This window comes from Pelophylax lessonae, assembly GCF_965119305.1.
Source record: "Pelophylax lessonae genome assembly, chromosome: 3".
In the NCBI taxonomy this organism is placed as follows: domain Eukaryota; kingdom Metazoa; phylum Chordata; class Amphibia; order Anura; family Ranidae; genus Pelophylax; species Pelophylax lessonae.
The window spans coordinates 420,915,253-420,928,515 of NC_138770.1; the positions used below are offsets into that span (position 1 = coordinate 420,915,253).

General features: G+C 42.9%; 1 protein-coding gene across 2 annotated transcripts in view; it reads left to right on the forward strand.

Moving 5' to 3' along the window:
* Window positions 1-13,263, forward strand: part of NCOA7 (nuclear receptor coactivator 7) — a 189,515-nt gene that overhangs the window by 81,435 nt on the left and 94,817 nt on the right. Inside the window, exon 3 of one of the 2 annotated variants that reach the window (XM_082252523.1) lies at window positions 9,874-9,953. In XM_082252523.1, coding sequence (XP_082108649.1) covers window positions 9,874-9,953 — 80 coding nt within the window. Of the gene's footprint in view, window positions 1-9,872; window positions 9,954-13,263 lie in introns of those variants that run through there. The other variant, XM_082252522.1, reaches the window with a different exon arrangement.

Here is a 13,263-nt window from a genome sequence, read left to right on the forward strand (position 1 = left end):
TATTCATCAGTTTTTCATCAGTGATCATCAATTTTTCATCAGGGATCATCAGTTTTTTTTACATCCACTACCAATGCAAAAACGGATGAAAAGCTGACCGTTCATCCGTTTTTCGTCCGATCAATTTTTTTAACGGAAGAAAAATAGAGCTTTGATCAGTTTCAAAAAAGGATGATGACGGATGCGGATGTAAACTGATGTAAATGGATAATGGATGATCATCCATTTACATACGTTTTTCCATAGAGATGCATTGATGTCCGTTTTTCATCCGTCAATAGATGGATGAGAAACGGACAAACGGACAGCATGTGTGAAAGGGGCCTGAGGCTCAGTTCACACTATTGTTTTTTAATGCTTTTTTGCAGAAATGCAGGACATTATTTTTAACATGGATTCCTATGGAACACGTTCAATTCATTTTTGTGCCTCTGCGTTTTTGGAAAGGGTGAGGTACTTTTCTGTAAAATGCAATGCAATATGGCTACCTGGAGTTGTTCTGCATGTAGAATGTCCCCCCAGAAACATATTTTCCTGCTTGTATGTTTGGCCCACTTATATAGGCTGGATTCGCACCTATGCATGTTGCTTTTGAGCATTTCCGCCGTGCTTTCTACTGTGCTTTCTGCGTTTTCGATGCGTTTTTTTTTTTTTTTTTTAACCATTTTTTTTTATTTAGCCAATTTGTTGTTGGGCAGATTGAGGGCCAGTTTACATCACATGCAGTCCAGTGTGTTTTTTTTTTTTTTCTGCATCAAAAAACGCATGAAAAGTAGATTGTATGGTTTTTAATTGCATAGTTCACACCAGTGCTTCCAGTTCCTGTTCCAGAAAAAAAGTAGAACATGCTGCATTTTCCCTGTTCTGGAACACTATAAAACCCACTGGAACGCTCCAATGATGCACTGAAACGCACATGTCCCTTTTTAAGGTTAAGAAAAAAGAGGGGGAAAAATGCACTGAACTGCTCAAAAACGCACCAAAAATGCACTGCAATGCATGCATGCAGAAAAGCATCTGGACTGCGTTTCTATGGGGTGAACTGGCCCTGAATAATGCAAAAAATAGGATTTTTCCCTCAGCTTACCTGTAAAATACTTTTCTTGGAGTACATCATGGGACACATAGCCAACTTCAGGTGAAGGACACTGATAACCATTCAGAAAGGATGTCCCCCTATATAACCCCGCCCACGCAGGAAGTGCCTCAGTTTTGTAGCAAGCAATAAAGACCCCATAGAAGAGGGGAGGGACCTCTGTGTCCCGTGATGTACTCCAAGAAAAGGATTTTACAGGTAAGCTATAGGAAAAATCCTATTTTCTTTATCGAACATCACGGGACACAGAGCCCTAAATCATAACATATGGGATGTCCTAAAGCAATGCATCTGAGGGGAGCGGGGACACCAAAAAATACCGCCATCTAATCACCAAAAGGATCTCATCGCTGCCTGCAGAACACTGCGGCCAAATGCAGATTCCTCCTGGGACTTAACATCCACTCGATATAAACGAGTGAACATATGCACCGACGACCAGGTCGGGGCCTTGCAAATCTGAGCCATAGAGGCTTGATGGCGATGTGCCTGAGAGGCACCTACTCCTCTGGTAGAATGTGCCTTTACAGGAAAAGGTGGAACCTTCCTTACTAACTCATACGCCTGGGTAATAACCTGGCAAATCCAAATGAGAAATCGCAATCTTAGATGCTGCCAACCCTTTCTTGGTCCCTTCTGGCAGCATTTAAGAAAAACTTAAGTGCACGCATTACATCAAGAGAATGCGAAAAACCTTTCCTCCTCTGAGTAAGGATCTGGAAAAACAGGAAGGTAGTTTAATGTCCTGATTCAAATGAAAGGCGGACATCACCTTGGGCAAAAAAAACCTGGGTGTGGACGTAGAATCACCCTATCTTGATGAAAAAACAAGAATGGCTCTTTACAAGAAGGAGCTGCTAGTTCCGATACCCTTCTAGCTGAAGTTATCGCAATCAAAAAGACCAGTTTTCTGGTCAAACGAACCAGGGGAACCTGCCCTAGAGGTTCAAAAGGCTGTTCCTTTTATGCATGCTAATAATCTGCTGGCTTTGGCAGCAGCCGCTTGACATTGCATGCTGTTGCCTAATCTATCATCAACCAAGACTCCCAGATCCTTCTCCATTTTTGATTCCCCCAAGGGTTCCCCTCCTAACGTGTATTGTGTTTTTATATTTTTAGTCCCCAAGTGCAAAACCTTACACTTCTCCACGTTAAACCTCATTTGCCATGTCGTTGCCCACTCCGTTATTTTGTCCAGGTCATTCTGTAGGATATCTGCTTCATGCTGTGCAGTTATTGCCCTGGCCAATTTTGTGTCATCTGCAAAAACTGATAATGAACTACTGATCCCGTCCTCAATGCTGTTTATGAATAAATTGAACAAGGTTGGTCCCAGGACTGAGCCCTGGGGCACCCCGCTTACTACCTCAGACCAGTCTGAGTATGCGCTGTTTATTACCACCCTTTGGACACGGCCTTTTAGCCAGTTCCGCATCCAAGAGCAAACCCTGCTGTCGATACCTGCAGACCTTATTTTATAAATTAAGCGCTTGTGGGGAACTGTATCAAACGCCTTAGCGAAATCCAAGTACACCACATCCACTGGTCTGCCCCTATCTAGTTCACAGCTCACCTCCTAGTAGAATGCTAAGAGATTGGTTTGACAAGAATGCCCATTTGTAAACCCGTGCTGATTACTGCTGATGATGTTTTTGTCATTAGCAAACTCTACTATATAGTCCCTTATCATCCCCTCCAGTAGTTTACATACTACCGATGTCAAACTGACAGGCCTATAATTTCCCGGGATATGCCTCTGGCCCTTTTTGAATATCGGAATCACGTTAGCTTTCTTCCAATCCCCTGGTACATCTCCTGTCCTAATACTGTCAGCAAAGATCAGGAACAGTGGTCTAGATATAACTTTACTGAGTTCCTTGAGTACTCTCGGATGTACGCCATCCGGGCCTGGTGATTTGTTTGTGTTAAGTTTATCCAGCCTTTCCCTGATTTCCCCCTCTGTTAGCCATAGTTGCAAGTCCTGTGTATTACTACTAACCATACAGTCATGGTCAGTGTACCCCTCTGTTTCCTGTGTAAAGACTGACGAGAAAAAAGCATTCAGCACGGTTGCTTTTTCAGTGTCCTCTGTAACCATCCTCCCATCATCGTTAATTATGTGTGCAATATGCTCTGCCTTAGTTTTTTTGCTGTTGATATATTTAAAGAATTTCTTTGGGTTTTTTTTACTATCCTCCGCTATTTGTCTCTCAAAGTTGATTTTAGCCATCTTGATTTCTTGTTTACTTTTCTTATTTGCCTCCTTGTATTGCTCGAAAGCCGATACTGTGTCCTCTGATTTATATTTCTTGAAGGCCAATTTTTTTCCCCTAATAAGTTTTTTGACGCTACGGTTTAACCAGCCAGATTTGGCCTTGTCTCTTCTAAATTTATTTCCCATAGGAATGCACTGCAAGATGCATTTACTTAATATTGTTCTAAAGCATTCCCATTTTTCCTCTGTGGTCAGTGATCCCAGGGTTTGGTCCCAGTTTACCCTTTCCATCAATGAGTACAATTTTGGAAAGTTTGCCCTTCTGAAACTCAGTGTTATGTTCCCCACTTGCCTTGTTATATTGGTATTTATACTAAATGTGACCATCCTGTGATCGATAGAGCCCAGGTTGTCCTGGACTCCTACCTCCGAGATTATGTCTGGGTCATTAGTGATCAATAGATTTAGGACTGTGTTTTCTCTGGTAGGGGAATACACCAACTGTGACATGTAATTATCCTGTAAGGTTTCCGTGAATAGACGGGCCTTCTGTGAGTGTGTAATCCCCTCATCCCAGTCAATGTCGGGATAATTGAAGTCCCCCAATATGATGACTGATCCCAATTTTGCCACTTTACCCATTAGTGCTAAAAATTCCAGCTCTACCTCCTCCCCTTGGTTAGGTGGCCTATAGCAAACCCCCACAATTACTTTCCCCTTTTCTCCTTCCCTATGGATTTCAACCTACACAGATTCTAAATCCATGCTCATCCCATCCGTAATGTCACTCCTTTCTATCACCTTTTATATTCTTCTTGACATAGAGACATACCCCTCCCCCTCTTTTTCCTACCCTGTCCTTCCGGTATACCGAATACCCTTGGATATTGGCCAGCCAGTCATGAGAGGGGTCGAACCAAGTCTCTGTTATTCCCACAAGGTCTATGTCATCCTCATGTACTAACATTTCCAACTCATCCATTTTATTAGCTAGGCTCCTGGAATTAGCATATACCCCTCTTAGTTTTACAGAAGTTAAACGCGATTGGCGGTTATGTTTATTCCTGTTTGGTCTGAGAATTTCCCGCACAGACCTGCCAATTGACGTTGTGGACCTACTGTCGCTGCTGGATCCTGCGCAATAGATGCGGTATCAGCTGCACCGAAGGAAAGGCATACATCAGGGAATACTCCTCCCAAGGAGTCACCAAAGCATTTTCTCCAACTGCGAGTGGATTCCTGGTCCTGGACACAAACCTCTTCAACTTGTTAACCCTGGATGCCAACAGATTTACGTCTGGGACCCCCCAGTGTAGGCAGGTTGATTGAAAAATCTTAGGATGTATGGACCATTCCTCCGTAAACATCTGTTGACGGCTCTAAAAATCTGCCTGCCAGTTCTCTATTCCTGGAATAAACACTGCTGTCAGACATGGCGCAAACTCCTCAGCCCAGGACAGAATGATATCTGCCTCTTTCTGGGCTGACTGACTCCTTTTCCCTTCTTGATGACTGACATATGCCACGCCGTGGCATTGTTGGATTGCACCCCGAAGTGACCCTGAAGTCTGGGCGTCCAGTATTTCAAAGCCCGACTGCTCGGATTTCCAGAATGTTAATGGGGACTTCTCTCTACCCAAGACCCAACTGGTCAACAACCACCAATTCAGATTCTGACGTACTCTTGGTACCAGAGACTGAACCCATCCGGTCCATGTAGACGGAATGTTCTGTAAGGGTCTGGCATGGAATTGAGCATAGGGAATTGCCTTGAATGCAGACACCATCTTTCCTAGTAGCATCATGCAAAGACGTATAGAAGGACATCTCCACCTTACTACAGACCGAACAGGTTCCTTTAGTTCTGAGACCTTTCTTGCTGGCAAGAATAACTTTGCCTGTACCATTTCCACGAGAAGACCCAGGTATTCCAGACGCTGGATCGGCTGTAATGCTGACTTTACTAAGTTCAGTATCCAACCCAGACGTTCTAGAAATTGTACTGTCTGGAAGACATTTCGGCTTAGAGCCGAAGCCGATCGATCTTATTAGTAATAGACATAAAACAACACATTAGGAACACATAGTGTTCAAAAATAAAAACGTGGGACTTTGTATGAGGTGTGGCCAGTGTACACATGATGATATAGTGGTAATACATATACAACTGCTGGTAGGCATATAGAGGCATATGGTTAATCATCACGTGTTTAATGACATGTTCTATAGCACATAACATCAGTAGGTAAACAGTTAATTAAAAGGGGATGTACACAATATACAAAGAAATATCATGATATAACCATAATAATGATAAAAACAATTACAAAATAGACCAACAGACATAGGGTGTAGATAAAAGAAGTAATTTGATGCATGCTGGATGTTGGCAATGAGTTGAATGGCCTCTTAGGCTCAACGCGTTTCGTGAAAAAAAAATTTCACTTCATCAGGAGCAGGCACATTGGTTTCTAAAAAATATGACATAATTGATGTTGCATCCAATGAGAGGGCACACACAGAAAAGTGGATTATAGATAATGACTTACAATAGGGTAAAAACTGTCAGGAAGGCTGATGGCCACCCAGGAGTACGTCCATGAAGGAAACTGAGGGGGCGAATGCTCCGCACAAGGCCAAAGCGCAGGGTCCACAAATGGTATGTGGGTTTCCATTATGGGTCAAGTAGGGCTATATTAGAATGTAAAAAAGGTAATGGGTATAAAGGGTAACATTATGATATAAAGGTCGAGTAAATAAGCCCATGACCAGGAGTGATATAAAGGTAGAATAAATGAGCCCATGACCAAGAGTGCAAAAAAGAAAAAACAAGATCTATGTGGCTGAGTATCAGAAAGATACAATGAGTGAAAAGGTGAGCGGTGGGAAGTATCTCACCCAAGATAAATATATCTTGGTGTCCCAAAGTATAGTGCTGAAAAGAACAAACAAGGAAGAAGTTTGTAAGGTGACTAACAGTGAAGTGAAGGTGAGAGGAATGATTCCCAGAGCAAGAGAGGCATATTATACAGACATACTAGTAACCTTGATGATATAGGTATTGAAGATATGAAGCATGGAAATAAACCTGCACTGAGGCAGAGGCAGGGGTCGCTCCCAGCGTCACAGGCCGTTCGAACTACGGGTCACCACCAAGCAGACTTCACTTCACTGTTAGTCACCTTTACAAACTTCTTCCTTGTTTGTTCTTTTCAGCACTATACTTTGGGAAGTGTACACTGGCCACACCTCATACAAAGTCCCACGTTTTTATTTTTGAACACTATGTGTTCCTAATGTTTTGTTTTATGTTTATCATATTAGGGATGGAGACTCCATTGCACAAGTCTCATTTAAACCCCCATTCCCCCTTCTCTTCCCCTGTTTTTTTCCAAGTACCCTTCCGTCTCCATTTTTCCTCCCCATTTTTCCTTCAATCCCACCTTTATATCTTATTAGTAATAGATCGGCCAGAAATCCTATTACAGATATTCCTCCCAATACTGGAGCTAGGATCTTTGTGAACACTCTTGGAGCTGTGGCTGACCCGAAGGGCAGGCCACAAACTGAAAATACAAGACAGGTACATATACACAACGTTCGACCTGCGCCAGTGAGAGTCAAGTACATTCGATCTTATGAAAAAAGTTTCAACTGTGGCTGTAGGTAGTCTTTTTAGGAGGTATGCAGGATAGTTCAATCCCTGGGGTTAGTGGAGATGGATGGTGGAGGTGGCGGCAGGCTTCATACAGAGCTAGAGGGACTCTGCAACAGACAAAAAGGGGTAGGAGAAGAAAAGCAGTGCCACCTCAGTGTAGATTAAAAGATTATTTATTACATAAAAACAATGTAGTAACTCACACAGAGGAAATCGTTGATCAGCAAATGGTGATGGTTCATCTGCAACACTGCAGGGCGGACAGATCGGACATCTAACTAACATTTTTGACACATTTGGGGAGACCAGTAAAATTACTACAGTAATCAGTGCTAAAAACATGCACTGTTACTGTACTAATGACACTGGCATGAGAGGGGTTAACACCAGGGGCGATCAAAGGGTTAAATGTGTCCTTAGGGGGTGTTTTCTAACTGGGTGGGGGTGGGCTTGTTGAATGAACACAGAGACCTGTGTTCCTAAAGAGGAGAAGCACAGGATCGCTGTGTTCATCACTGACAGAGCAGCAGTCTGCCATGTTTACAACAGCAGACCACTGTTCTGTCTCCACGGGGAGCAATCACGGGTGCCCGGTGGACATTACAGTCACCAGACCCGCTTATTGGCTCCCCCTGTGGCCAATCAGCGCGTGCGGGCACCCCCCACTCGCGGTCACGCAAAGCGACGTACAGGTATGTCGTTTCGTGGGACAGAGCTGACCTGCCGAAGTAAAACTACGGTGGCTGGTCGGCAAGCGGTTAAGGGAATTTCTTGGGGACCTCCAGGTCACAGGAACTAGTGTCCCCATTACTTTTCTGGGGACAACCCAAAATGTGGGATTTTCTTTTTACTTTCATTTTCAATGATAATGGTAAACCTGAAAAAAGAGAGGGTGAGTCTCCCTTATGGGCACAGATAGCAATAAAAACTGACACCAACTCCATTCTATCCAAAACTTTAAAAAAAAAAAAAAAAAAAAGTTTTTTGCCTTTTAGTTATATTATAAGACCTCATGTACACAGGGCAGTTTAAAACTTTGTCTGAACGCTGGAAACCAACGGTGAAAAATGTCTGTGTTTACAGCTTTTACATACTGCGTTTATGCGATTTTAGCAGCAGTTATGAGCGTTTGAGGTTAGATGCCGTTTTTAAAGATAACCTCAGGAGACCCTTTCAAAAGGCCGCAATGCATGAAAAACAAGTAAACTATTAACTATCTCAGCCATTCTGTGAGAGAAGAGAGAGCATTGTACTTGTAGATAGCGGTCTTATACACTGCTCAAAAAAATTAAAGAAACACTTTTTATTAGAGTACAGCATAAAGTCAATTCAACTCCTGGGATATTGATTTGGCCAGTTGGGTAGCAGAGAGGGTTGTTAATCAGTTTCAGCTGCTTTGGTGTTAATGAAATTTCTAACTGGTGCACTAGATGGGCAACAATGAGACAACCTCCAAAACAGGAATGATTTTACAGGTGAAGGCCACTGACATATTTTTCCCCACTCATTTTTTTCTGACTTTTTTTCACTAGTTTTGCATTTGGCTAGTATCAGTGTCACTACTGGTAGCATGAGGTGATACCTGGACCCTATAGAGGTTTCACAGGCAGTCCCAACTCCTCCAGGATGGTACATCAATACATGCCAATGCCAGAAGGTTTGCTGTGTCTCTCAGCACAGTCTCAAGAGCCTGGAGGAGATTTCAGGAGACAGGCAGTTACTCTAGGAGAGGTGGACAGGCATGTAGAAGGTCCTTAACCCATCAGCAGGACCAGAATCTTCACCTCTGTGCAAGGAGGGACAAGATAACACTGCCAGAGCCCCACAAAATGTCCTCCAGCAGGTCACTGGTGTGAATGTCTCTGACCAAACAATCAGAAACAGATTTCATGAGAGTGGCCTGAGGGCCCGATGTTCTTTAGTGGGCACGGTGCTAACTGCCCAGCTCCGTGGAGGTCGATCTGCATTTGCCATTGAACACCAGAATTGGCAGGTCCGCCACTGGCGCCCTGTGCTTTTCACAGATGAGAGCAGGTTCACCCTGAGCACATGTGACAGACATGAAAGGGTCTGGAGAAGCCATGGAAAATATTATGCTGCCTGGAACATCGTTCAGCATGACCGGTTTGGTAATGGGTCAGTGATGGTCTGGGGGGGCATATCCATGGAGGAACGCACAGATCTCTACAGACTAGACAATGGCACCCTGACTGCCATTCAGTATTAGGATGAATACCTTGGACCCATTGTCAGATCCCCTACGCTAGTGCAGTGGGTCCTGGGTTCCTCCTGGTGCACGGCAGTGCCCGGCCTCATGTATGCAGCTGGTTTCTGGAGGATGCTGGAACTGATACCATTGAATGGCCCCCTCGCTCACCTGACCTAAATCCAATAGAACACCTCCAGGACATTATGTTTCGGTCCACCCGACACCGCCAGGTTGCCTGAACAGACCTAAGTGATGCCCTGGTCCAGATCTGGGAGGAAATACCCGAGGACACCATCTGTCGTCTCATTAGGAGCATTTGCCAATGTCAGGCATGCATACAAGCATGTTGGGGGCCATACAAACTACTGAGTACCATTTTGAGTTGCTGCAATGAAATTTTAGCACAATGGACTAGTCTGCTGCATTATTTTTTCACTTTGATATTCGGGGTGTCTTTGAATTCAGCCCTCTGTAGGTTGATCATTTTCATTTCCATCAAATGATGTGGCATCCTTAGATTCCTAACACATTACCCAGTCCATATTGGCATAGAAATCCAGCATGATATTTTTCCCCATTGAGATCTGGTGTGTTTTCAAAGTGTTCCTTTTTAATTTTTCATGTGTTTTTAATTTTCTGTGTTTTTATAGGGAGATTTCTTTCTTCTTGTGACGTGTGCTTTATTTTTATTCCAGGTGAACTTCAAAATAATAAAAATGAGAAGAAAGAGAAAAAAATGGTGACCAAAAAACCCTTGGGGACTGTTGAGTACATAGTGAGTTAAGCTGCTTTTTGGTAACAATATACTAATGTTGCTGTGTGTTTATATTATAAAATAAGAGAAAATGAAAAAAATACAACCATACAAAATATCTCATTAAGAAAATGTATTTTTGGTAAGGCCAATTGCACACTGGGCTTTTCCCCACAGATGGAGGGGACAAGTCACCATCCAGCCCCACTGCTGTCAGCCTATCAGACTGTATGCGAGGCAGAAAGCTGATGGGGCTGGGCAGTGCTTTGTGTATGCAAACTTCTTGTCTTCCATGTATTTGCAGTGGATATAAAGTATACACCCCCTGTTGAAATGTCAGGTTACTTTGATGTAAAAAAAAAAATGAGCCAAAGATAAATATTTTGTGAACTTTTTCCACCTTTTAATGTGACCTGTAAACTGTACAACTCAGTTGAACAACAAACTTTTCAGAGGAGGAAGGAAAAATAAAAAACTTAAATAATATGGTTGCATAAGTGTGCACACCCTTAATCGAATACTTTGTTGAAGCACCTTTTGATTTTATTACAGCACTCAGTCTATCAGCATGGCACATCTGGACTTGGCAATATTTGCCCACTTTTCTTTGTAAAAGCACTCCAAATCTTTCAGATTGCGAGGGCATCTCCTGTGCATAGCCCTCTTCAGATCACCCCACAGATTTTCAATTGGATTTAGGTCTGGGCTCTGGCTGGGCTATTCCAAAACTTTAATCTTCTTCTAGTGAAGCCATTCCTTTGTTGATTTGGATGTATGCTTTGGGTCGTTGTCCTGCTGAAAGATGAAGTTCCTCGTCATGTTCAGCTTTCTAGCAGAAGACTGAAAGTTTTGTGCAAATATTGACTGGTATTTGGAACTGTTCATAATTCCCTCTACTTTGACTAAGGCCCCTGTTCCAACTGAAGAAAAACAGTCCCAAAGCATGATGCTGCCACGCCCATGCTTCATTGTGGGTATGCTGTTCTTTTGGTGATGTGCAGTGTTTTCTTTTTGCGTCAAACCTATCTTTTGGATATATGAATGTGGCACGGATGAGCACTGATGTGTCATGGATGTGGCATGAATGAGCACTGATGTGGCACGGATGAGCACTGATGTGGCATGGGTGTGGCGTGGATGAGCACTGATGTGGCATGGATGAGCACTGATGGGGCACGAATGAGGCATGATTGAGGCACAGATTGGCATAAATGAGGCATGATTGATAAAGCATGGAAGCGGTATGATTGAGGCACGAATCAGGCTTGGGTGAGCAGTGATGTGGTCTCCCTCCTCTCCTTGCACACTTTACCGATCACTGTGTACAGTGTGCAAGGAGAGGGGAAAACTGAACCGGACATGCGCAATTTTGTTGACAACTGATCGCTCCGTCATTACGCCCTCCCAGAATAAGTCGACGAGCTGTAGCCTGGTCGGCAAGTGGTTAAGGGCACATTTATACTTTATTCAGCGACTTGCATTTGTCTGCATCTTTTAAACACAGGTCACTGTAAGGGCACATAGAAAACAAGGGGATTTCTATGTGCCTTGTTCACACTATAATGTTATGCACATGTATGCATTTTAATGTGATACACATTAAAGTGTTACTAAACCCAGGACCCCACATTCACAATATCTGGTCTCCACAGTACACAGAACATGGAAATGCAATTATTGTAGTAAATATATGCCGCCGAGCCTATGAGAATGCGCAGCATGCTTTTCACATGCGCAGTAGGGAACCGGCTGTGAAGCCGAAAGGCTTCATTGCCGGTTTCCCCTAGAATAAATGGCAGTGGCAGCCCCTGGCAGCCGATCCAAAAATTGGCTGGGGTGCTGACATTTTGGGCTCCCTGGACAGGTAAGTGTCTATATATATATATATATATATATATATATATATATATATATATATATATATATATATATATATATATATATATATATATATATATTAAAAGTCAACAGCTACCGTATTTGTAGCTGATGACTTTTAATTTTTTTTTTCTCCAGGTGGAACTCCTCTTTAAGGGCCCTTTCCTACTCCCTTGAAAGAAAAATGTTTATAGGACTTTTCACACCACTGCAATACATGGATGTCATGGATGCTGCATCTTTGGTGCGGTTTTGAAAACCGCACCAAAAACACAGCTTCCCATTGAAATGAATGGAAATCGCGGTAACAACGCACCATGATTTTGCATTCTTGGCGCATTTTTGAGTCACATGACCATTTTTCACAGGTGCAGGCCAGGGGCTGACTGGCAACTTTCAGCCCAGGGTGCAAGTACAATCCAGAGGCCCATGGTGCAGTGACTTGCCCCCCCCCCTCCCTCTTCCCAGCCTCCTTCTGAACCCCATTCCAGGCTAAAGCTCCGCTCCAGGTACTCTCTACCCACCTAATATGGGTTCCCAACCTTGCCAGCAGGGGGCGGTTCGAGGGGAGCTGGGACAGCTCGGTTGAAGTTGGCCTGAGGAGGAGAGTCTCTAGTGGGCCCCCCTGACCCAGTCCTCCCCTGGTGCAGGCAACCCGAAAATGTACCAGAAATGCACAGCAAGCACATCTGAATCACAGCAAAATCATGGTATGTGTTTTTACAGCAATTTTGCTACAGAGTAATAGGAAAGTAACCTAACGCATGTCAATGCAATGCATCTGAGGTACAGAAGTGCAATAAAAAAAAAAAGTTTTTTTTCCTATTTTGAGCTTTCCAGGAAACTGGGAATTATGAAAATAGGAAAAAAAGACTGTAAATGCTCATTAATGTATGAAATGCTCTTCGGTGTATATAAATTCAAAGCAACATGCATTAGATGTGTGGTACTGCACATGCATATTCAGTGTGTTGTAGTGCATTTTTATGTGCAGTATGGTGTAAATGGAAAATGTTTTATATTTTGCTCCATGCAGCCTGTGACTTATTATTTAGAATAAGCAACTGAGATGGTGTGAGATTTTACCATAGACATATGTGAATCTAGCAGGGCTATTTAATAAGGCAGTGATGAAAGCTAAGATATGAACAACTTTCATCAGCTTGGTGCAGTTGGAACAGAAAATGGCTAATTGCTGATTACTATCTATGTCTTATTCCACCTTGCACATTGTTCTGTAGTTTATTATGTAAGCTGTTGTATTTTACATCCAGGTAACTTTGAAATTATGGTAAGAGATAAGGAGCAACAGGCTGCATATTGTGGAAAGTAGGGAAACAGTTTTTACTATTTACTGGTAAATGGCTACTTTTTAAACCAAAAAGTTGTACAAACTAGAAACGTGAAGGTGAATGTGAGAATTGCCCTTTCCTACAGGTCTCATTTACATGAA